This window comes from Anabrus simplex, chromosome 4, assembly GCF_040414725.1.
Source record: "Anabrus simplex isolate iqAnaSimp1 chromosome 4, ASM4041472v1, whole genome shotgun sequence".
NCBI classification, from domain to species: domain Eukaryota; kingdom Metazoa; phylum Arthropoda; class Insecta; order Orthoptera; family Tettigoniidae; genus Anabrus; species Anabrus simplex.
The window spans coordinates 237,162,392-237,189,055 of NC_090268.1; the positions used below are offsets into that span (position 1 = coordinate 237,162,392).

At 43.1% G+C, this 26,664-nt stretch overlaps 1 protein-coding gene across 5 annotated transcripts in view; it reads right to left on the minus strand.

The window, feature by feature from the left end:
• The window catches only part of LOC136871831 (alanine and glycine-rich protein-like), a 66,344-nt gene that overhangs the window by 34,404 nt on the left and 5,276 nt on the right, over window positions 1–26,664 (minus strand). For 3 of the 5 annotated variants that reach the window (XR_010859828.2, XR_010859829.2, XR_010859827.2), the window contains exon 1: window positions 4,559–4,689. The exons of 1 other annotated variant lie outside the window; for it this stretch is intronic. Coding sequence is in view for 1 of the 4 variants with exons in the window: in XM_068227222.1 (XP_068083323.1) it covers window positions 13,153–13,425 (273 nt within the window). In the remaining 3 variants the exon portion in view is untranslated. Of the gene's footprint in view, window positions 1–4,558; window positions 4,690–13,060; window positions 13,426–26,664 lie in introns of those variants that run through there. One more of the 5 variants, XM_068227222.1, reaches the window with a different exon arrangement.

The following is a 26,664-nucleotide window of genomic DNA, read 5'->3' on the forward strand; positions in this document are numbered from 1 at the left end:
CCTACGCGGTTACGGCGCTTTACGAACAAGCACACGTACCACACCTATTTAACTGCCTACTGCCTTCCATCTCACTCGCATTTGCAGGAAACGGTGCTATCTCTTTCCCACACTTGGAGATAGTCCACCTCTGTAACCTAACAGTTAGCACTATTAGCTGTCGTCCTCTTGGGTCCGGGTTCGATTTCCGGTACTATCAGAAACTTAAGAATGGCAGAAGGGCTGGTATGTGGTTAAAATGGTACATGCAGCTTTATTCCATTGGGAGTGTGCCCGATAAGAACTGCATCACCTCGGGACACGAGTTTACTTTATTTTTAGATACTCCAGTTATGAAGGCAACTTCTTCGTGAGTAATGTTTTATAGCCGCTGCCCGTTAAGCATCGAACTAGGAACCGCAACATCATGACTGCATGCGACAATGGTGAAGAGTTCGATTTAGCATTTTTCAACGCGCTCACTTCCTGTGTCGACAAGTGTACCTAATAGACACCCTTCTTGTCACTAAAATGAATAATTAATGCTTATTATGTGATTATCTTTGATCCTTTTACAAATTTATTTCATTCGTTTACCCTCCTGAGTTGGTTCAACGAAGACTTCCACCTCTATCATCTCTATCCTGGAGCGTGAGGCATTCGGTCGGGAATACAACTGGAAAGGAGGACCAGTACCTTGCACAGACGGCCTTACCTACTATGCTGAACAGGGGCCTTGTGGAGGATGGGAGGATTGGAAGGGATAGGCAAGGAGGAGTGAAGGAAACGGTCGTGGCCTTAAGTTAGGTACCATCCCCGCATTTGCCTGGAGAAGAAGTAGAAAATCGTGGAAAACCACTTCGAGGGTGGCTGAGGTGGGAATCGAAACACCTCTACTTAGCCGACCTCACGAAACTGAGTAGTCCACGTACCACTTTTCAAATTTCGTGGCAGAGACTGGAATCGAACTCGGGTCTCCGGGGTGGCAGCTAATCACACTAAAACCACGGAGGCGGACAATTATCATCATTATCTTTAGACAATATTTAATAGATTGTGTTTAACGTTGTCCCTTTTAAGGGCAAGTTGCCTTAATTTCAATCCCATGTCTCATTTTGTACGTAATAGAGACTTGCATAAATTCCTCTTCCCTATAAACTAATGGTTTTGTGACATATCTCTTTTTTCCACTGAGCCTTTCACTTGTGGATCAGATTTTTTCTGCCCATAGAATTAAAGAGAAGGACAGATGCCAGTGAGAATTCTGTTAACTGAGAAACGTTATGAGTGTCCGTGAGGTGTAAAGTTAACAGCAGTGATTTCAAAAGTGGTGTAAAGCAAGATTAAGACAGGATAATGCAAAATATTGCAACTTATCAGCAAATGAAGCACTATTTTGCTACTATCTTGAGTCGTATCATTTAAAAATTTGATATTTCTACAAATACGTAGAGTGTTTGTGAGTGCATTCGAAGTAGGCTGCTGTACTACTGTATTAGTAACTGGAAATTATATTTCATGGTGTTCAGTTTTTCATTTAATCTGTTTTACACTTGTCTTTTACCGATAAATTTTGGTAAAATGTTGTGAATTTTAACTCTTTAGGCAGTAGGATTATATACGTACTGTAGGTCGAACAATTCTCTGTTTTGGGATTTTGTTTAGATGGTACGATACTATCGATTCGTTGTTCTTTACTTTATATTTAATACTTAGGTCGAGTCATAAGTCATGGCAACTATTTATTTTCTCGCGAACAGGAGACAACACGGAAAATCTAAGATATGCATTTGGAAACGTACGATATGTACTTGCGTATGATGCCACTAGATGGTGAATGTAAACAACTGTGTGGGTCTAAGTATGTCCCCAAGTTCAGTGTGTGAGTGAGAGCGTTACAAAATGGAAGTCAACAAGCAGGAGCAACGATCGTATATTAAAATAGCAGTTCTCCGCGGCAGAAATGCACGCCAATGCCATGCAGAGCTGCGGGAAGCATTAGTTGTGCATGCCATGCCCTATAGAACAGTGGCGAGGTGGGTGGATATGTTCAAACGGGGTAGAGTATCAACAGCCGATTTGCCTCACCCAGGCCATCCAGTGTCCATGGACAAAGATACGGATAATGGTGGTCGATCAGTGTTTACATGAGGACAGGAGCTGGACTCTAGCGGAATTGCAAAAACATACAGCAAAACCAGCGGTATTTGCTGTCTATACCATAATAAAACAATTTTTACCAATGGCCTGTGTTCTGTCACTTTCCTACGAGTATCTCCTGAAGTCAGAGTTTGTCTTCAGGCACTATGCATAAGTACATGCCCTATATTTCCAATTCCATATCTTAGATTTTCCGTGTTGTCTTCTGTACGCGAGAAAAAACGTTCCATGACTTACGACTCGATCCTCGTATAACAATTTTTATTCACGGAAGTTATAGACGTTTTCAGTGTTAATTATTTTACCTAGAAATTACACCCATAATAATAATAATAATGGGAATAATGGGTGGCATCCGGAGAGACCAGGTGCAAGTCCTGCGAGTTGACGCCGATGGGCGAACTGCCCGTCTGTGAGGATGGAGACCTGCCTAAGGTGAAACCTAATATTGAAAACGACAAAAGAGACACACCTACAGAGGAAGAAATAGACGAGTTAATTTTTTTCTTAATATCTGAACTATGTGCTAAGTTCATATTTTTTAATCTACTTTTTAAAGGAGTCTTTAAAATAGGATATAAGTTCTTATTATTGGAAAGCGCACCTTTTAATATCTTTTCTACATTATAAACATTTATATGCGTCAAAATGAACCGTGATTCCTTTCAGGCAAACAGGTTAGGCAGTCCTTTTAGCGTTAGTACATAAATTTCCGTATGAAATGAAATGTCGTATGGCTTTTAGTGCCGGGATATCCCAGGACGGGTTCGGCTCGCCAGGTGCAGGTCCTTCTATTTGACACCCGTAGGTGACCTGCGCGTCGTGATGAGGATGAAATGATGATGAAGACAACACATACACCCAGCTCCCGTGCCATTGGAATTAACCAATTAAGGTTAAAATCCCGACCCGACCGGGAATCGAACCCGGGACCCTCTGAACCGAAGGCCAGTACGCTGACCGTTCAGCCAACGAGTCGGACATAAATTTCGGTGATTATAAGTAACTCCGTATCTTCATCCCGACTTTGCGCAGCTCTTTCCCGCCCCCCTCCCCGCCCCCAAATGGAGGTGAGCTGCTTGTGCAATTTCAACCACATACCAGCACTCGTGCCATTCGTAAACTTCAGGCAGTACCCGGAATTGAACCCGGAGCCCCGACGACGGCAGCTAATAAAACTAACCGTTACGCTGCGGAGACGGACTTCGGTGAATATGACAGACTGACATGTAACAGGACCATCTGGTACAGCGAGGAAAGCAACAGGAATACTACCACACCCTTCATGCCTATATAACGTTCCTTCACTGACGCATCGTGATGACACTATTGATGATCCAATAAACCTTCGGGTGAGTACTCAACGTAATAACCGTTTCATTTTGCTTTTGTCAGAATGCGCCATATCCTATTGTGTATGAGCACTTGAGTACCTTCATATATATAGTTGTGAAAGTTGTGAAAGTCACAGCCGGATTCGTGCATCTTACTGGCCCGAGGAAACAATATTTTACCGGCCAAGACATTATATGTTCTGATGTTTGAAGCAGTCAAGCTAAGGATATATTCTTTCTTTCTTAATCTGCTTACCCTGCAGGGTTGGGTTTTACCCTCGGACTTAGAGAGGGATCCCACCTCTACCGCCTAACGGCAGTGTCCTGGAGCGTGAGACATTGGATCGGGGGATACAACTGGGGAGGATGACCAATACCTCGTCCAGGCTGCCTCACCTGCTATGCTGAACAGGGGCCTTGTGGGGGGATGGGAAGGTTGGAAGGGATAGACAAGGAAGAGGGAAGGAAGCGGCCGTGGCCTTAAGTTAGGTACCATCCCGACATTTGCCAGGAGGAGAAGTGGGAAACCACGGAAAACCACTTCCAGGATGGCTCAGGTGGAAATCGAATCCACCTCTACTCAGTTGACCTCCCGAGGCTGACTGGACCCCGTTCCAGCCCTCGTACCACTTTTCAAATTTCGTGGCAGAGCCGGAAATCGAACCCGGACCTCCGGGGTTGGCAGCTAATCACACTAATCACTACACCACAGAGGTGAACTAAGAATATATAACATCGAATAAAGCAAGCCTATAGTTTAACGTGGGTGTTGTTGTCATATTTATAGTACCGAGACATACAGTTTTACGTAAAATCTGAACAACAGGGATATGAATTTTCATTTTTTAAACGCACATGCATTTTCCAAACTTCGAACCACGACCGTCTCAATGAGAAACAAACGGCAGTGTCACTCGGCTATTACGCCCTTGAATTGACCTACCCCTCATGAAACAAACAAACAAATAAACAAATAAGTAAGTAAATAAATAGATAAAATACATTATTGACGCTTCCTGTGAAATTGATGATCTAGCCCTAAATACGGCAGTGATGATTACTTCATATACCAGCAGCGTACATACCAAGGTTCTTGCCATTGTTGAGATGCAGAGTCTTCTACGGCGCAAAATTAGTTTGCGTCCACTATTTATAGAAAGTGCAAGTTGCATTGCAAGGAAGTAGAATACCTTCAGATAACGAGCTAATCTCGAGGAGAAATTCCGAGAAATTTAGTGTTCAATTAGCCTTCACCAGATGCAAATATGCAGCAGACCTTCTAATTTCTTTTTTTCCTCCTATTTTCAAGGAAACACCTCCGCCCATCTCATCGAACAGGTCACACGGTAACCTGTTTTCTAGATTCTCAGTATCGTGACGATGGTAACTAACACCTTCAGAGAGTATCCTCATATGCCTCATACCATCTCCAAGGAGAACATGGTCAAACATATACTTTGAGAGGAAGAAGAGTCGAGCGCTTGTACACCACACCCGTGAAACTGGCACTGGAAAATGATGATGAAGAAGAAAGCTTTTCCTTGCTTGCACTAGTCTGCGTTTTATGTCCTCCTTACTTCTGTCATCGTTAATTATACTATCCAAGTAACAAAATTCCACTACTTCTAAGACTTCCACCCGACTTAGACTGCACTCCAATACTTTCGTTTTGGACTTATTTTCATCTTGTATTCTTTCCCCAAGCCTGTCCATACCACTCAGCAGATTCCACAGATCTTCTGCAGACTCAAATAATATAACTTTGTTTATTGTTCAAGACGTGGGTGTCCGGCTCCATGGCTAAATGGTTAGCGTGCTGGCCTTTGGCCACAGACCGGGCGAGTTGGCCGTGCGGTTAGGAGCGCGCAGCTGTGAGCTTGCATCCGGGAGATTTCGAACCCCACTGTCGGCAGACCTGAAGATGGTTTTCTGTGGTTTTCTATTTTCATACCAGGCAAAATTAGGGGCTGTACATAAATCAGGGCCACGGATGCTTCATTCTACTCCTAGCCCTTTCCTATGTCATCGTAGCCATTAGACATATCTGTGTCGGTGCGGGGCAAAACAAATTAAAAGAAAAAAAGAAATGATCAGAGTACAGTATTTTCCAAATAAGTATTCCTGTTTCTGTCGTTACAGACAATCACACTATTGGTTCGTTGTGGATATTTGATCATCCATCGATGCGTCCTCGAACAACTTCATTGTTTAACAACGGACACCGACCAGTAAAGAACTGATTTCTTTGCTTGTTTGGGGAATATAAACATGACATAGCTGCTACATTTGCTGAAGAAATTGAGAGTCGAAATGCAGTACCAGTAGCAAGTACATACTGGGCTACTTGTAAATACAATCAATGATTCTCTTCAGATGAGGTTTCCACAACACACAAATTCAATGAAGATGAAGTTGAATTGGCTTTCGACTTCTTGCTTGAAAGGTGCTCCGGTAATATTCCAGCGCTCGTTCATATGATGTCTCTAAGTGAGTTAGCGTCTAAAAAAGAAGAAGCGTAGAACAGATACTGTATGCGGTTTAATGCAGGCCTTGCCAACTCGAGAACTCGAGGGTGTCCGGACAGTTGCCCACGCTGACACGTCCACACACTGCCAAAAATATTGACACTTCCTCACAGTCCTTCGACGCGGCTACCTGATTAATGACTCAGAAATAATCTCGACTGACAATTCCACACACATTTCACCCCCCCCCCCCCGCCTTCAAAGGCTACCATCCAATTCCGGCACTGCCGGTCACTGTCCCAAGGGGTAATCCCGCAGAGCTTAGGATAAGCAGAGCGGCATACAATGGTGGCGTGCAAAATGCGCTCTACACTTCACAGGCTAGTATGGGGAGGACCCCTTTGAAATTTATCATTTTTAATGTACTACTACACAAAATAACATAATATTATGCATATAGTCGGCCAATCTCAACGCCCACATCTTCCACACCATCACAGCTACCTACACAGAACCACTTCAATGCACGATGGGAGACAAGAAGCTACTACCACACACACATACCAGTGGTCTGGGGTGGGTAATCGTGGCACACGTCTATTTTTATATGTAGTCGGCCACGTTCAACCCCCCACATCTCCCACACCACCACAGCTACCGACAGGCAACTACCATAGTGCACGACGGGAGACTCGAGGCTACTACAGCACGCAAACACCAGTGGTCTGTGATGGGTAACTGTGCCTGCATGGTGAAATATACGAACAAACACACATATTTATACATATAGTCGACCATTTTCAACCCCCATATCTACCACACCACCATAGCTACCGACACGCTACCACTATAGTGCACGATGGGAGACTTCAGGCTACTACCACACACAAACACCAGTGGTCTGCGGGGGGTAGTTTTGGCTGCAAGGCGAAATATACGGGCACACACTTCTATACAGATTAATAATTTCGTGACTAAATATACAGAAATATTAAATTTCAACTGACTAATCATGGTACTACTCTTTAAGAACTGAAGAATCTCTTTCGAAACGATGAAGTTATCAAGTACAAAATGAAGGTTATTAATGTGGGCTTCCTGTCACCATTTTGTTTGTACCAAGGTATGGCGCAAGTCGATTGTAATGTGTTGGACAGGAATTGGAGAAAGGCAATATACAAAGTTGAGGGGATGTTTTAGTAAGTACGAAGGAGTTTAGTATGTCCAGTTTTGTGAAGAGAGATAGTATTGCATTTTCTATTACGAATTGATGATATTTAATAGTGTAAGCAGTAGGACTGTGTTAAATATGATCATTAGTGTACCGGGCGGTACACCTCTACGCGACGCAAGTTCAAATCTTCCGTCAATTGAAACTTCTCTACTGGAGAAACCCGGAACTTTAACCACTGAACTAACTCTACTAGTTATCGGAAGAGTTCACTGAGTGTTTTTGATTTGCTTTTGTTTTTCATTGTTCAAGAAGTGTGAACATTCTCTAACAGATGTCTCTACCAAAAATAACTATGGTAATACACTCTGGCGCAATGGAATGAACTCTCCTGAAGACATTTTGGATTCTTAAGTTTTGTCTTTACTAAATTTTGTTCTTTTAGTTTTGGGGTTGGCAATATTAATCTTTCTGTCCGCGAGTTTTGAACTCAGCCAATCCCGAATTTCTTTAATTAATTTCTGACCAATAGTGTCTTTCTTCTTCGATGTTGATGTATAACTTTTAGCGACCCAATAAAATTGAGGGGGTGTGTCTACTCATTCCTGAAAGGTCTCGAATTTTCCACGAGGGTATAAAAACTGCTGATTTTCTTGTCTCTGTGCCACTCGTATAACATCTCACTCTGTGTGTGGATATCTAGCAGGGGGCGGGAAGTGCCTCTTTCTTCAAGCAGCAGCTCTTCTACAAGGTAATGGCCTTTTAACATCTTTATTTCTTGCTAGCTCAGCAGTGTACTCTCGGGGAGGGTTCTAAACCTTTAATATGTAAACAACTAAACATGTAAACCATTTTTCTTGCTAAACTTCTGTTTTCTTGAACTTTAAGTCGGGGGTAGAGAGTGCTTTACCCTCTCGAGCTCCCTTTCATTTTGAAATGGAGGTGACTACGTTTTCATAACCGTTCTTCTCTTCTTTAATGTATTAAATTTTTCTCATACGGGTCACCTCCCTAGCTTGGGATTAGCCCCTGTGCATCGGCCTAGAGCCACTTAGGTTTAAAAAAAAGTGTCCTCTCTGTACTTTGGGCCAGTAACTTATCCTGATGTTTTATTTTCATTGCGAAGGCCCTGTAGGTTGGGTATTAAATACCTCTGTTTCCTTGTGTGCCTTGAGGGCAAATATAAGTGAAATTCGTTGTGGCCTTTGATAGGCTTGAACTTTGAGAGCGGGTCTGCTCTTTCCTAAATTCGTTTTCTGTGTGCCTCTAGGAGGCTTAACATTGTAATTTGGAGCAAGTGCTCCTTGGCATGATGGGGTTTTCTGCCCCTTTGTTCAATTTTGTACCTTGGTAAAGTTGGCCTAATAGCTCAAGAATTGTGATTGTGGGGCTCGAAGCCCAAATCTTGTAACGAACTGTAAATTGCAATTTCCTAATTTATTGATCTGCTACTTGGTACCTGTTATACTCCGTTATTGGTTGATTTTGGAAAGAAAATATAACCTTTGTTAAAGTTTTAAATTAACTTTAATTTTGTAGTTGAGACTTATTCCAGCCCGCACTTTCTTTCACCTCCGCCTACCACGGATAACTCCGTAACATCATGTATTTCGTATCAATAACAGTATACTGTTATTTCTTTTATGAAGTTTAAACAATATTGTTTATTATAATATTACGAAATGTGAAATTCTATCTATCTTTACAAGATAAGGCCAGTGAAAAGACCGTTGGTCTGGATTGGTGAGGTCCGGTTAGTAACCGTTGTGCTGGGGGGGGGGTGCGTAAGCTCTAGCATCCCATCTAGAGTCTTGCTAAATTGTGACAAAAAGTAAGGTTATGGGCGCATGCCACGACAGTTTCTAATCACGCGGTTTTCTAATTTTCAACGAGGGTGGCAGCCTTGTGGGCACACATGATGCAGGATCTATTGCAGGCAACAGAAAATAGTCTGCATGACAGCTGACCTGGCTGACCAAAGCCGACGAATAGCAACATATAAAATGTTCACAAATCTGAGATTGATAGTGCTTCCGTTTTAATCCTTCTGCTAGGGACTGCTAGGGACAGCTTGGTGAATCCCTGGCAAGCATATAGGAAGGATCTCTCCTCTACGCTACTCAGGTATCGTTTCACGTCAGTTTTACTATTTTTTCACCCGATGAACTCGACAGGAGACTGCCAGATTATAACTGAACATTTTTGAGGACATATTTCCATGTGAATTACGAATTCTCTTGTTTCTACTTTAAAGTTTTGTACTTCTAGGAACATCACCTCTAACAGTCTTTTTCTTTCTTTTTATGAAACAAATGCATGATATTAGTAAGCATTATTGCCAATTAGCCCACCTGTAGAAATTTAAAATATAGGAACATTTTAATTTAAGTCAATTTTATTATTTTTCAGTTCAAATGTGAAAAGATACCATATAGATCAACACAGAAATACTGAGATGCATTTGACACGAGTACAGAGAGCTATGTCATCGCAGCTTTTGTACCTGCCCACTGTAAACAGCAACCAACAACATTTTTAATAATGTTATTTGCTTTACGTCCCGCTAACTACTTTTACGGTTTTTGGAGACGCCGAGGTGCCGGAATTTAGTCCCGCAGGAGTTCTTTTACGTGCCAGTACATCTACCGACACGAGACTGACGTATTTGAACACCTTCAAATACCACCGGACTGAGCCAGGATCGAACCTGCCAACTTGGGGTCAGAAGGCCAGCGCCCCAACCGTCTGAGCCCCTCAGCCCGGCAACAACAATTTTCTATAGAACTGTGCACTGTAATGGTGGGAGATAATATCCCCCTGCATAAACTGGAGCATCTTCAAATTTCAACAAGCTGCCGGGAGGAATCGCAGAGTTGGAGAAGAGTGGCTTTCCCCTGGTGGTGTCATTAGGGTAGTGGAAGAAGGCAGGAGAAGCTTTGACCGAACCTCTGAGAAGGTAGCCGCTGTCAGCAAAAAGTTCCATAAGAGTCCTGCAGAAGAATCCATGATGGAAAGCGACGGTTAAAGTAGTCAGGGTGCTACGAGGTGAGGTAGATGAAGCAGATGAACTAAAACCAGATGACGTGGCTTCATTGAAGTTTTGTCCAATCACTTCCTGTGATGTTGAGAGATCTTTCTCTCAGTACAAAACAGTCTACCCGACAGGAGAATAAGGTTGTTACTGGAAAACATGTAAATTCCTCTTATAGTAATTGAGTGTGTTATTATAAGTATTTTTTCACGCCTATTTTGTTGCCTATTTTACACGTTAGTGCCTATTTACATGCCTATTTTGGCTAATTTAAGAGCCTATATGCCTGCCTATTTTAACTGTTTTTAGTGCCTATAATTCTCGTCTCTAGTAATTACTATGTATATTTAAAATATTTACGTCTCTATGTTCATATTTTGATTATATTTTATTTCCTTATTTAACCCTTTGCTGCTGATTTTAATAATTGCACATTATTTCTTTAAATTCATAGCGCAATTTCCTGTTTGAGGGAATTTCATTTCTCATATTTATTGCCCATTATGAAACACTACGATTGCGAATTGGATTTACCTGTAACTACTTATGCTTGATTACCCAACCTACTTTAGGTTATTATTTTAAAGTTAATGGATTTTAATTTCTTAAAGCACTGTTATGCTCATTGAAATCACGACCTTGTAAACTCAAGTTCCATTTGTTGTTTCACTTAGGTTTGTCCCACACACATTTATCTCTCGTTTCCTTTCCTTCGAAATGTGCGTATCGTTATGCTGGTTAAAATTATGATCATAATGTTAACTTGATATGATTTGAGGTTATATGCAATACCGATCAGTGTGTAATTCCACGTCGATTATTCTCGTTTTCAGCCCAGTGTGCATTGAGTATTTTGTTTCCATGTCATACCCTTGATTTAATATATATAATTTATATACGTGTGTGTTCTAAGAAAATAAAACAGAATTGTTATTTAGTAAAGTTGGTTTAATCCAAGTAGATTAGTGCAGTATCTCGTTGACATTCTTTCGTGTTTCGGCATTAGATTTAATCCGCTCTCTGGAGTGTCCTGGGTTTTCCACGTTGTATTGAGCTATCTGTCTGGCCGGGGCACTGCAAGGTAAATTAGATTATCTTAGTTGGTTGTGTACTTAAAGTGTAATTCATTCTGAATTGTGTTTTGTCTTGAGTGCATTCGGTTCGAGTTGAAATTGTACTGCAATGAGGGCTATTTTGCGAGCTAGCCCAGTGACTACTTACTCATTTATTTTATTGTATTACAGTAAGTTTGCAGTAACAGACATGAAAGTACAAACAGGTGATGATGATGATGATGATGATGCTTGTTGTTTTAAGGGGCCTAACATCAAAGGTCATCGGCCCCTAATGGTACGAAATGAAAGAACAAAAATTGCAAAGGCATCCACTGACCAAAATAAAAATAAAATATGGCATGAAAAATGAATGGATGGACAGGAACTCAACAAAACACAAAACAAACAAACAAACAAACAAAAACCAGTGGATCGGACGCAATACAGATCGAAAATAATATTAGTAACGACCAAGGAACCACTTATAAAGCACAGTGATGCTTGGTGTCTAAAGAGGGTGCAAAATCCATGTCTAAGGCCCCTCAGAATGGTATATGTCGCGAGTAAATAAGAACCATGGTATTTCTCAAGCTGCGGTACTAATCAAAGGTAGCGTAAACTCACGGTGATCCAAACAGTATGGTACTACTCACAAGTATTGTACATCGTAAAGGTAACGCAGACCTATGGCGTTTCTCACAAAACGGCGCCACTCGCAGCCAACGCAAACCGATGAGGTTCCTCACCTAGGTGTACTAATCACGGGCGCCGGTATTCCCGTGGTGTTCCTCACATAGTGGGTACTAATCACCGGCAACGCAGACCTACGGTGTCGCTCGTATAGCGGTACAACTCACAGGCTACGCCCAGACGCGTGGCGCCGCCCACACGGGTACAACTCACAGGCAACGCCCAGACCTGTGGTGCTGCACACACGGGCACGACTCACGGGTACTGGAAACCCACACTGAACCCCCCTCGAGTGCTACGAATCACAAAAATATGGAGTACCTAACAGAGTGGTACTACTCGCAAGTAAAAGCGACCGATGGTGTTCCACGCGTGATGGTACTAATCAAAAGTAGTTTCATGGTTCTAATTCAGTCAGCCCTTGGTCGCCCCTTTTAGTCGCCTCTTACGACAGGCAGGGGATACCGCGGGTGTATTCTACATGTGCGTCCCCCACCCGCAGGGGGTACAAACAGGTGAAAACAATGGCAGGAGGGTACTCGGAATGAGGTGATAAAGGCTAAGTTAAGAATGAACTAGATGAAGCGGTACTAATAAACGCATAGACGGGCTTCAGCCGTGGGGGCATTTGAGGTGAATGGAGGAGGATAGGTTACATAGGGGAACAATTGACTCGGTCATGGAGTGTAAGAGCAATAGAGGGAGACCAAGATGACAATAGTTAGACTTAGTTTCTTATGATTTAAAGATAAGAAGTATAGAACTAAACGAGGCCACAGAGCTAATAACAAATCGACAGGGTGTAGTAAATACACACAGGCTTGCAGACTGAACGCTGAAAGGCATAACAGTTTATAAAGAATATATATAACGCTATGTGGTGCCATTTACGACTTCCATATTGAAGAAAATAGTCAGGTAGTGCTGTTTGCAGAGAAAAGCATTCTTCAAACGTACCAGGTGATAAGTGATGGGTAGGGAAGATGAAACTTCACTGGTACTCAGACAACAGCCTTCTTTCATCCAGACACCATGCAAGTCGTCCATTAACAAGCACGTGTCAAGGTATATGAAATCTTATCCTAATTCTTCCGTACAAGAATCTGTCAATTTCTGTATTAAGAAGTATACACGAATCCCATTGCTTAATCGATCAACATAGAAAAGGAAGGTGATTGGTTGCAAGTAAAATTTTATTTTGGAACTTGTGTTACAATGTTGTACAAACAGTTTCTTTAAACTATGTAATAGCCAATAATTGACTTCTTTATGGGCATGGCTGTCCGGGTCCTCCACCACCACCGCCACCGCCACCGCCACCACCACCGCCGCCACCTCCTCCCACACCGTCGGCACCGGGTGCCCCAGGTAACCCAGCGTCTCCAGACCTTCCAGGAACACCATTTTCACAAGCTCCTCCAGCTGAACCACCACCTCCTCCTCCACCGCCACCTCCTCCACCGCCACCACCACCTCCAGGAGCAGCTAGCCCTGCAGCTAGCGCCACGCTGAGGAGGCCGACGATCATCAGCAGAAGAACCTGTAAATACATGCCTGAATTTGATCCGGTAATTGAACTTCTTATTGAACTTGTCAGTAAATCAAGTGACATTTAAGCCGTTATAAATGTTGATAGACTAAACCGGGCTTGGATTCCATCATCTTAAGCACAGAAGACGAGTGAGCTACTCGAATGGTGAAAGTTAATTCCTGGAGGCAAAGACAACCAGGACATAGAGCTAACTATTTTATCCCACTAGTGCCGGGATTGCGGATGGTGAAAGCCTTTACCATCTAGGCTTACATGGTCCCTGATGACCTGTATTGATGTATTTGATTTCGTTATTTGCATAAACACAATACGTTCACATTATTATTATTATTATTATTATTATTACCGGTAGTAGTAGTAGCAGTAGTAGTAGTAGTATTAGCGAATTCTCCCAATATTGGAAGACGTAAAGCAAATAACTCAATCAGCTCTTCAGTGTGTTCTTCTCGTTGTTCCACTAGGATTTCGTTCTTTCCGAGAAGGCTTGTTTACGTTCTTCCGACCACGTGAGTCTGTACTGGTTTTGTTGTGGTTGTTCTGGTATAGCTTCCCAATTGCTTACTTTGGTCTATAGATGTCTCTTTCTGGATTGTCTGTTGAACTTACGTTTGCGTTTTCTGATGTCCTTTCGAAGTTGGTTAAGCCAGAGTTTTCGTTACCCCATAATCGATTATCCTTAAAGTCAATCGATTTTCTGGTAATCTAGTGAGATGACCGAAGAATTTCATTCTTTTCATATTATTATTATTATTATTATTATTATTATTATTATTATTATTATTATTATTATTATTATTTACGGTTAGGCAATGGAATCCCAGCACGATAAGTTGGCATTTAAGATTGCTTAACCCATAAACTGCCATGATGACTATTTGGTGATTTTCTTGCTATACTAACGTCGAAGCAATGCTTAGAATGGCGATCCCTGTTACTTATTTTCACGTATTATTACCCAGAACTTGTTGAATCGTTTACATGCAATGATCGTTTTATTATTCAAAACATATCAGTTGTGTATATTGTAGGCAGAACACAAGTTTTCATGGTTTTCTCGCTTCCATCTTAAAAAAAAAGAAGCTGCAAAGTCATTATTGTAACGACAGTCTATAGTTCCAGGATATTATTTTAATGGTCTATAGATTCTATCTACAGTATAGCACATTTCTTTTATAACAGAGTTTCTGTTACTGTGGGGAGTGCGTTAGGATTGAATCCCACCTGGGACTCATGATAGGTGATAGTTATTCAAAACGTGTACTTGATATTATTTTCCCCAATTACTAGACGCTTCAAGACCCCTTGGTGCTATTCGACAGGAGTAGGCTATGTGCCGGCACCGGGTTTCACCCTCTCCCTACTATCATATATCACGTCATTCATTTCATCTCTCATTAACTCCTCTGATGAGGTTGACGTCAGGAAGGGCATCCGGTCATAAAAAACCGCCACGACAAATTCATCTCACCTCATACCCGACCCCGTAGGGAAACGGGACAAGGGCTGGACAAACAAACTAGACGCTTCAAGAGCCTCCGTGGCTCAGGCAGCAGTGCCCCGGCCTCTCACCGCTGGGTTCCGTGGTTCAAATTCCGGTCACTCCATGTGAGAATTGCGTTGGACAAAGCGGAAACGGAACAGATTTTTCATCGGGTACTCCGGTTTTTCCTGTCATCATTCATTCCAGAAACACTCTCCAATATAATTTCATTTCATCTGTCAGTCAGAGGAGTGCAATAGGCTTTGGCAGCCGGCATAATTCCTATCCCCGCCGCTTGATGGGAGCTTCATTTATTCCACCCTTGACCCGGTCGAATGACTGGAAACAGGCTGTGGATTTTCACTAGACGCTTCAAGAAACCCCGAAAACTTGTAAAAAAAACTTTGCAGTTAATGGGTTCGATCTGAAAATCCGTGTCAATAGAATTACTGGCACGTTTAAGAACCCTCTTTCTGATTAAAAAATAGTGGTACTAATCGAATTAATAATTAGCATTTGTGGTCAAAGAGAGACTTTTCATTCGAATTACAACTTTCCAGAGCTTAAAAATCTGGTGTGAGTGTTGTAACGAGATGCCCTCAGTCTCTGAGAGCAATTTAGTGAGTTTATAATCCTCCGTCAGCGTCGTAGTGAGAGTTTTCCAGGGATTTTCCACTTAAACCTTATACAAATAGCGGAATAGAACCTAATTGAAAACCACAACAGCCTTCTTCCAAATTCGAGACTATCCGTTCATAATTCCCATCCTCAGAAAAGTTCCGCGTTCGGTGAAGAGAATGAGGTCACTTGGGAGATAGATCACTTGATCTCTACAAATCAGTTAATTTCCCCAGTAGTAGCTAAGATTCAATACATGGACAATCTTTACCCGACAGCGATGTGTAGGTGAGTTCCTCGCTGAGTCCAACGATATCGACCGTACCTGCAAGGTATGTCTAGCTCTTAGCCCTTAGTCCTGTTTCCTGATACGGGCTAAAATTTCGTCAGCTTATCCCACTTACTTCTGGGGTAGCTGGAGACATCCAAGCTCGTTTTCGTTTTGGCCGGGGGATTAAGGTTGGATATCCTTCCAGGATCGACCAGGAATCGAACCTCAGTGGAAGGTGTACAACAATGCAAACATGAAAATAATATCAATTATATCTATATTTGCATCATAAAATAGTACAAATTATTTTTTCCTCGAAGTCTCTTTTGGATCTTTTTTCAGTTCTCGAATCAAGTAACCCTGGTGAGAGTCCCATACACTGGAGCCATACTCTGATTGGGGTCTTACCAGAGACTTATAAGCCCTATCCTTTATATTTTCTTCGTGTGGGTGGGGCGGTAGAGTAACATCGACGGTGTCCCCTGATGGTTGTAAAAGGCGACTAAAAGGGAGGCCAGGGTTCTCAAGATGGAAGCGTGGGTTGGCGATCACGGTTCACCTACGTGATCATGGCATTAGGCCCTAATTTCACTTACTTGTGCCAGGCTCCTTACTTTAATCCATCGTATCAGACCTCCTTTGGTCAACTCTTCTTCTTTTTCGACTCTGACGGTATTAGGTTTGCAAGGCCTAGGGAGGTCTTTATACTCACGCCCTTCGTTGTCCTTCCTTTCATTTTGCCGATACTTTCATATTTCGAAGTGTTGGACCTCTTACATGTTTTTCCTCTGATTGGTGGTTTCTTTTTTTTTTTTGCTTAACGTCCCACCGACACAGATAGGTCATATGGTGACGATGGGACAGGAAAGGCCTAGGAATGGTGGGAAGGAAGTGGCCGTGGCCTTAATTAAGGTACAGCCCCAGCACTTGCCTGGTGTGAAAATGGGAAACGACGGAAAACCATCTTTAGGGCTGCCGACAGTGGGATTCGAACCCACTATCTCCCAGATGCGAGCTCACAGCTGCGCGCCCCTAACCGCACGGCTAACTCGCCCGGTGATTGGTGTTATTAGAGGATGGTTACCTTGTTGTACCTCCTCTTAAAACAATAATCACCACCCTCTGGGGTCAGGAGATGTGTTGCGGTGATTTGAGGTGCGGAGAAGGTAAAAGGGGCGTGGTCGTGGCCTACAAAAGGAACTGTTCGCCTCAGTGAGAAGAATGGAGAACCGTGACATCGTCGAAGTGTAAAACACGAAGTATCGCCTTCCCTACGTGAGAGTTTCAAAGCAAGCTGTAGAAATTAGTTCACTCTGTGGTCAGTAGATTATGTTAATGTTGCTAGGTACAACAAAATGACAATCCCGCATGTGAACCGTTTTTCATATCGTCCCAAGTATGTCTTTGTTTCGAAATTCTGCTTTTAATTTATCTCAACGTTCCAAACCTAAGTCTTTCCAATGTAATTTCACCTGTTATGCTGATTTCTTGAAGGTCTTTTTCAATTTCGATTATCCAATCATTGACTTTTAGTGAGTAGGCATAATTAAATATATTTTTAGTAAGTCATTATCTTTTCTTTGTATGTAGTCATGAAATTTCAATCACCTTTTTCTTCTAATGTCTCATATTTTCTCAGAATGCTGATATACACTGACTGACAGAGCAAATGCTACACCAAGAAGGAGTGGTCAGAACTTTATGCCAATTGCAGGGTAGACTGACGTCACTGAGGTATGCTCATGATGTGAAATGCGCCGCTGTGCTGCGCACGTAGCGAACGATAAATGGGACACGGCGTTGGCGAATGGCCCACTTCGTACCGTGATTTCTCAGCCGACAGTCATTGTAGAACGTGTTGTCGTGTGCCACAGGACACGTGTATAGCTAAGAATGCCAGGCCGCCGTCAACGGAGGCATTTCCAGCAGACAGACGACTTTACGAGGGGTATGGTGATCGGGCTCAGAAGGGCAGGTTGATGCTGATGATGATGCTTGTTGTTTAAAGGGGCCTAACATCGAGGTCATCGGCCCCTAATGGTACGAAATGAAACGACAAAGTAAAAGTTCAAAATTATCCACTGACCAAAATAAAAAATGCCATGAAGAATGAATGAATGAATGAATGAATGAATGAATGAATGAATGAATGAATGAACATGAATTTAAAACAATCAGTGGACCCGACTCAAAAAACTATCATATTTAATAGTAGTACTGACCAAGGGACCACTTCCAAGGCAAATCGAGGATGCTTGGTGTCTAAATGGGTCCAAAATACAAGTCAAAGGCCCCTCAGAATGGTACTTATCGCTAGTAATGTAGAACCATGGTATCTGTCCTGTTGCGGTACTAATCAATGGTAGCAGAGACTTGCGGTATTCCACACATTATTGTACTACTCAAAGCTTATGAAATTCGACATTAATACAGACCTATGTTTTTCTCACTCTGCGGCGCCATTCACAGGCAACGCAAACCTATGATATTCATCACATAAGAGTACTAACCACAGGGACCTCTCCCTATCCCGTGGTGTTCCTCGTATAGTGGGTACTAATCACAGGTAAGGCAGGTCCATGGTAGCTATCATCCCATGGTCCCGCTCATATGGTGGTACTAATCACAGGTACTGCAAAAGCCGACCGCGCGGTGCTCCTGTGTGCTACTAATCACAAACCTATTTCGTACCTAATATAGTGGTACTACGCACAAGTAAAAGCGACCCTTGGTGTTCTCCGCGTGGTGGTACTAATCACATGTAGTTGCATGGTTCGAATACAACCATCCCTTGGTCGCCCCTTTTAGTCGGCTCTCACGACAGGCAGGGGATACCGTGGGTGTATTATTCGTCTGCCTCCCCCACCCACAGGGGGTGTGTGTTTGGTCCGCGAGAGGTATTTTATTTCCCTCAAGTCCGCCGGCAAGCCGGTTAGGACCCCCCTATCCGCCACCTGGGACGCGCCACGTGGGAGTATCACCTCTCCCCCTGCTACGCCTGCGTAGCAGGTTCGTGGAAGGGCAGGTTGGTCGCTTCGTCAAAGCGCAGCCGATACCCATAGGGATGTGTCCACGGTGCAGCGCCTGTGGCGAAGATGGTTGGCGCAGGGACATGTGGCACGTGCGAGGGGTCCAGGCGCAGCCCGAGTGACGTCAGCACGCGAGGATCGGCCCATCCGCCGCCAAGCGATGGCAGCCCCGCACGCCACGTCAACCGCCATTCTTCAGCATGTGCAAGACACCCTGGCTGTTCCAATATCGACCAGAACAATTTCCCGTCGATTGGTTGAAGGAGGCCTGCACTCCCGGCGTCCGCTCAGAAGACTACCATTGACTCCACAGCATAGACCTGCACGCCTGGCATGGTGCCGGGCTAGAGCGACTTGGATGAGGGAATGGCGGAACGTCGTGTTCTCCGATGAGTCACGCTTCTGTTCTGTCAGTGATAGTCACCGCAGACGAGTGTGGCGTCGGCGTGGAGAAAGGTCAAATCCGGCAGTAACTGTGGAGCGCCCTACCGCTAGACAACGCGGCATCATGGTGTGGGGCGCTATTGCGTATGATTCCACGTCACCTCTAGTGCGTATTCAAGGCACGTTAAATGCCCACCGCTACGTGCAGCATGTGCTGCGGCCGGTGGCACTCCCGTACCTTCAGGGGCTGCCCAATGCTCTGTTTCAGCAGGATAATGCCCGCCCACACACTGCTCGCATCTCCCAACAGGTTCTACGAGGTGTACAGATGCTTCCGTGGCCAGCGTACTCTCCGGATCTCTCACCAATCGAACACGTGTGGGATCTTATTGGACGCCGTTTGCAAACTCTGCCCCAGCCTCGTACGGACGACCAACTGTGGCAAATGGTTGACAGAGAATGGAGAACCATCCCTCAGGACACCATCCGCACTCTTATTGACTCTGTACCTCGACGTGTTTCTGCGTGCATCGCCGCTCGTGGTGGTCCTACATCCTACTGAGTCGATGCCGTGCGCATTGTGTAACCTGCATATCGGTTTGAAATAAACATCAATTATTCGTCCGTGCCGTCTCTGTTTTTTCCCCAACTTTCATCCCTTTCGAACCACTCCTTCTTGGTGTTGCATTTGCTCTGCCAGTCAGTGTAATTCAGGAGACCTCCTCTTCATCCACACTCTTTCTATGCATACTGGGCCAAAGATTTTCCCTTCATGTTTTTTTAAATGTTTAGTTCGTGATCTGACTCCAATGATCAAGGTTTCTGATATTACTACTTCATTGGTGATGCAAAGGCTTATTGTGCTTGCGATCCAACCAGCCTTCGGGCTAAAGCCTCTTAAATGTCTCTTGAGAAGAAAGAAGCGTGTAAACAGGCAGGTGAACGTAAGGACCTATAAAAACCTCGCTACGTACGTACATCAGAAGGGAAAACAACTAATTAATCAAGGAAACTTTATAAGGCCAATCACCAAACATTCAAAATTGTTCCCGTGCCAAACTGAGGCGTATTGTTTGATTTATTTCTTCCTCTCTTGCGTTCCGGCCTTCTAAGGACCACGTTACAATTTCAGTTGTTCCTCATTAGTTCTTTCCTTTTCTTCCAGTATTCTTTCATTGTTCACTGTGTTTCTTTTTCCTGTCTTCAAACCACTTTGTGCCTGTTTTCTTTTCCTTCCTCCCTTGGAATCCTTCCATTTGTAAGATTTTCTTCCTAAAAATCTTTCTTTCCAATAATTCTTCTTCTCGTATGTTGTTCCTTTCCAGGTCTTTCTTGACTTCTTGAATCCAGGTGGTCGTTGATTTCTTTTCCCAAAGGTACTTGAAGATTTGTTTAGTCTATTGTCATCCATTCTGTAAATGTGTCCAAGAAATAGCAATCTCCTTTTTCTTATTGTTTCTGATATGATTTCTACGTTCTGGTAAATTTCATTGTTACTTCTTAATTCCCAAAACTTTGCAATTCTTAGAGGACCTAATATTTTCCTTATAATTCTTCTTTCTAATATTTCTAATTTATCAAGCTTGTAGTTCAGTGCTAGCCATATTTATTTATTTATTTATTTATTTATTTATTTATTTATTTATTTATTTATTTATTTATTTATTCACGAAGCACAAGACACACCTATACTGAGCACATTTCACTTGTACTCTCAACAGACTAACTAATGTAAACCTTCATAATCAAATATAACAAACATACCAAAAGATAACAAGATCAGGTACGCAGCCTGTTATTAACAACTGTCTTCGACACGATGATATTACGCTCAAAAAGTGCATCAAATTATTTCAAAAGGAAAATATCATCTGTTCTAACACCCAGAGAAGTATCTACAGTAAATGGAAATTTAACAACAACAACAACAACAACAACAATAAAACGATAATAATAATAATAATAATAATAATAATAATAATAATAATAATAATAATAATAATAATAATAATAATAATAATAATAGTAATTTCGTGTGGTTATTACCAGCCTGTGTATGCTCTTTTAAGCCAGACCCTCTGATGAGGGTGGGTGAATCTGCGTTGTGTTACTGTGTTGGAGGATAGTGTTGATTATGATAATGATGATGATGATGATGATTGTTGTTTAAAGGGGCCTAACATCTACGCCATCGGCCCTGATGGTACGAGAAGAAACCAAATTGAATAATAAATTAAAATTTGGCATTTATCGCCGAGCTGAGTGGCTCAGACGGTTGAAGCGCTGGCCTTTCGACCCCAACTTGGCAGGTTCCATCCTAACTCAGTCCAGTGGTATTCGGGGGTGCTCAAATACGTCAGTCTGGTGTCGGCAGATTTACTGGCACGTGAAAGAACTCCTGCGGGACTTAATTCCGGCACCTCGGCGTCTCCGAAGACCATAAAAGTAGTTAGTGGGACGTAAAGCAAATAACATTATTATTATTATTATTATTATTATTATTATTATTATTATTATTATTATTATTATTATTTAGCATTTATCTACTGACTAGAATTTAAAAATGATAATGGTGAGGGAAATTATTACGAATTTAAAATAATAAGTGCATCTAATTCGCAATGCCTTATATTGCGATAAAATTATTAAAAATAGAGGAAAATATAAAAAGTTGAATAAGGCACTGACTTACAAATAAAATAGTATATTTCATTCAAATTAAAAGCTAAAAGTAATTTTAAAAATACACAAAGATAAAAACATAGTCAAGAGAATAGAAACGTAGTTAACAATAAATTCAAAAATAATTAGAAACTTCACTTTTAAACAGCCGGCCCCGTGGTGTAGGGGTAGCGCGCCTGCCTCTCGCCCGGAGGCCCCGAGTTCGATTCCCGGCCAGGTCAGGGATTTTTCTCTCGACCTGAGGGCTGGTTCGAGGTCCACTCAGCCTACGTGATTAGAATTGAGGAGCTATCTGATGGTGAGATGACGACCCCGGTCTCGAAAGCCCAGAATAACGGCCGAGAGGATGCGTCGTGCTGACCAAACGGCCCCTCGTAATCTGCAGGTCTTCGGGCTGAGCAGTGGTCGCTGGGCAGGTCAAAGCCCTTTCAAGGGCGTTAAGTGCCGTGGGGTTTGGTTTTGGTTCACTTTTAAACATGATAAAACAGGTCACTATCCCTCATAAAACGGATGGCAATGTATACTCACTACTCGTCATTTCGTAGAATAAAGATGGTACTTGGAAGTTTTAGACTACGACATAGGTCGGCCAGGTCCACGCACTCCGTGAGGTTGTAGGCCTATTCTACGAAAGATGACCACCGCAAGTACACACCAGAGGTCTTCCCCTTCAGTAAGTAGGAGTGCTTTGCTATAGAATGCCCGATCCGAAGACGACAACATACCACTACATCTCTCCGAGATATCTCAAGGGAAGTTTTCCATACCTTCGTAGCTTCTTTTGTAGAGCTGCCAACTTAAGAAAACTGAAAATGTACAGTTTCCAGCAAAGCTGACGGAAAATGAAAAAAAACCTTTGTGATTTAAAAAAAATTGCTAACATTGCTAATAATGTTTTTAGGTTGTTTTAAGGCCGTCGAACAGCAATTATTTTTATGAGGTATGATGCTAGCTACATTTAAATTCGCGAGGGGATATTTTGATGATGATGCTTGTTGTTTTAAGGGGCCTAACATCGAGGCCATCGGCCCCTGATGGTACGAAATGAGATGAAATGCAATGACAAAATAAAAATCCTCCACTGACCAGAATTCAAAACGTGAGGACGAAAAATGAACGGATGGATATTAAGTTAAAACAATCAGTGGAGCCGACCCGCAATGCCTCAGTCTCACAAAACTGACGGAAAACAATAGTAATACTGACCAAGGGACTGCTTCTATAGCTCAGTATTAAATCGATGATGCTTGCAAGCTAAAGGGGTCCAAAATATAGGTCATCGCACTCTCATAATGGTACCTATCACTTGGAAAGTAGAACCATGATATTTGACATGGTGCGGTACTAATCAACAGTATCGTAGACTCGCGATATTCCACACATTATGGTACTACTCACAGGTAATGAAATTCACACATGTAATACAGACCTATGGTGTTTCACACATAGCGGCGCCATTTACAGCCAACGCAAACCTATGGTTTTTATCACATAAGTGTACTAACCACAGGGACTCGTACTATCCCGTGGTGTTCCTTATATAGTGGGTACTAATCATAGGCAAGCCAGAACTCTGGTGTCGCTCATATAGTGCTACTAATCACAGGTACCGTAAAAGCCTGACCGCATGGTGCTCCTGATTGCTACTAATCACAAACCTATTTGGTACCTAACATAGTGGTACTACGCGCAAGTAATAACGACCCAAGGTGTTCCCCGCGTGGTGGTACTAATCACAAGCAGTTTCATGGTACTAATCCAATCATCCCTTGGTCGCCCCTTTTAGTCGCCTCTAACGACAGGGAGGGGATACCGTGGGTGTATTATTCGTCTGCGTCCCCCACCCACAGGGGGTGTGTGTGTTTGGTCCGCGAGAGGTATTTTATTTCCCTCAAGTCCGCCGGCAAGCCGGTTACGACCCCCCTATCCGCCGCCTGGGACGCGCCACGTGGGAGTATCACCTCTCCCCCTGCTACGCCTGCGTAGCAGGTTCGTGGAGGAGATATTTTGCCTGTCAGTAAATATACATGAAGTGCTTCTGCTATCAGAGTTGTTATTTTTTTAAATGTGAGAACAATACCTGATTTGATTAATATCTACACTTTATTTTAATTTTTCTTATCCGAACATAATTTCTTTAAAGACCCAGTCTCAAGCTATCTCATCTTTGCCCTTATAACACTATGTATCGTCGCCATAAGACCTATCTGTGTCGGTGCGACGTAAAGCCCATAGCAAAAAAAAAAAAAAAAAAAAAAAAATACCGCACTATCTAGCCAGGTTAGTCTTCACTTGTGCAAGTGCTGTTTGCAGCCGGTTGAGGATTCTGCAAGTCCATGCCTATAGGTTCTTCCTCTTGCCATATTTACTTCTGACATGAAACTTTTTATTTATTTCAAACTTCGTAGTCTACCGAAGAAAATTTCTGCCACAAATATGACATGCCTTTCATCAAAAGTCTGCTTAAAATTTCATTGTATTTATGAGCTATTGAGGGCGACATCAACTTTATTTGCGTGAACGGGTGTGTTCCAGACTAGAACAATATACAGAATGTTTGGGAGATAACTACAAATAACCTTACGGGAGGCAGAGATGAATGTCCGCACTTGGTCTTTTTTTAAATTTAGCAAGTAATTTAGCGAATGGTTTGTTCGAGGGAGGAGCTTGAAGTAAAATACAACGTTTATGAGGTAGGCGTAGCTTTGTTTAATACTCCTCGCCGGGTGAGTTGGCCATGCGGTTAGAGGCGCGCGGCTGTGAGCTTGCATCGGGGAGATAGTGGGTTCGAATCAAACGGTCAGCAGCCCTGAAGATGGTTTTCCGTGGTTCTGGGGCTGTGCCTTAATTAAGGCCACGTCCGCTTCCTTCCAACTCCTAGGCCTTTCCTATCCCATCGTCGCCATAAAAACTATCTGTGTCGATGCGACGTAAAGCCACCAGAAAAAAATTAATACTCCTCTGCTTATACTACCTGACGTACCATGCTTCAGGCAGTACACATGCGTAATGTGTAAGAAACAATTCTAAGGGCACTGCAGCTATTCACATCACTTTACTGTGGTTCAGTACTGAATGCTCAATGTAAAAATCGACAGCCTGTTTCCAGTCATTCGACCGGGTCAGGAATGGAATGAATGAAGCTCCCATCAAGCGGCGAGGATAGGAATTATGCCGGCTGCCAAAGCCTATCGCACTCCTCTGACTGACAGATGAAAAGAAATTATATTGGAGAGCGTTTCTGGAACGAATGATGACAGGAAAAACCGGAGTACCCGGAGAAAACTCTGTTCCTCCATCTATTTCAGGTCGCCGTACTACCCACGGAGGTACCCAAGGTACGTCAAACAATTCGTAACTGCTATCCAAGCGTATCCCAACCGGCCGCGTCGCTCGAGGACAAGCAGCGAAAAGCAAACGGTTGCCATTGTTCAAGACGCAAGGATAGCTTGGATGAAGTGGCATCTGTCGCAAATTAGCAGCATAGGTAAGAAGAAGTTGCTGGCGCCTCAGGTGTAAAGGTGGCACACCCGACTCAGCGAGTAGGCTGGCAATGGGGCTTGTACGAAAAGATCCCGTCGCCAACCTAACCCCGCCGTGATGGATGCTGTTAAGCTTCGCAAGAATGCTTAGTCTTGCTGAGCCATATGCTGCACTGCCGTAGTCTAGACGAGATAAAATATGTGCCCTATAGAATCGTAGGAGCACCGCGCGATCAGCCCCCCAAGAAGTGCTGCTAAGAAACTTCATGATATTCAGCCTCTTAGTGCATTGCATTTTTAACTGCCGCACCTGTGGCTCCCACGATAATTTGCTATCGAAAAGGAGCCCAAGAAATCGGTAAGTGTCAACCACGGGAAGAACGACATTTCCAAAATAAAGCTCAGGGTGGGGGTGAAGAGTACGTTGACGACAAAAGTGGACAACAGAGGTCTTTGCGGCATAAAGCCGAAAGCCATGTTCTGAGGTCCACTGCTCCACCCTCCGAATAGCTTGCTGTAACTGTCGCTCTGCGACTGCCATAGTGCACGAGCTATAGTGCAGAGCAAAATCGTCCACATATAGGGACGGTATTACTGCTGGACCAGCAGCAGCGACAATGCAGTTTATGGCAGTCGCGAACAGAGTGACACTAAGGACCGATCCCTGTGGGACTCCATTTTCTTGAACGTGGTATTGCGAATATGTCCTCCCTACTCGGACACGGAATAGACGGAGGGACAAAAAATTCGCAATAAATACTGGCAAGTTACCTCGGAATCTCTATTGATGCAGGACTGAAAGGATACCATATCGCCATGTGGTGTCGTAAGCCTTCTCTAGGTCAAAGAAAACAACTACCAAGTGCTGTTTGCGGAGTAACGCATCCTGGATAGAGCTCTCCAGGCGTACCAAGTGGTCAGTGGTGGGTCGAGCGGTTCGAAAACCACATTGGTACTCGGACAAGAGTCCTTGTGTCTCCAGACACCACACGAGTCGGTGATTTACCATCCTCTCAAATAACTTACACAGGCAGTTTAATAGGTCTGTAACTTCCTGCATACTTAGGATCTTTGTCAGGCTTGAGGACAGGAACGACTATGCCCTCTCGCCACTGAGACGGAAAATCACCCTCTATCCAGATTCGTTTAAACACACGAAGGAGATATATTAGACTATCATCACTAAGGTGTTGCAACATCTGGTTATGGATGTTGTCCGGTCCAGGGGACGTGTCCTTGCAAAGCGCTAAGGTTGATGATGATGATGATGATGATGATGAT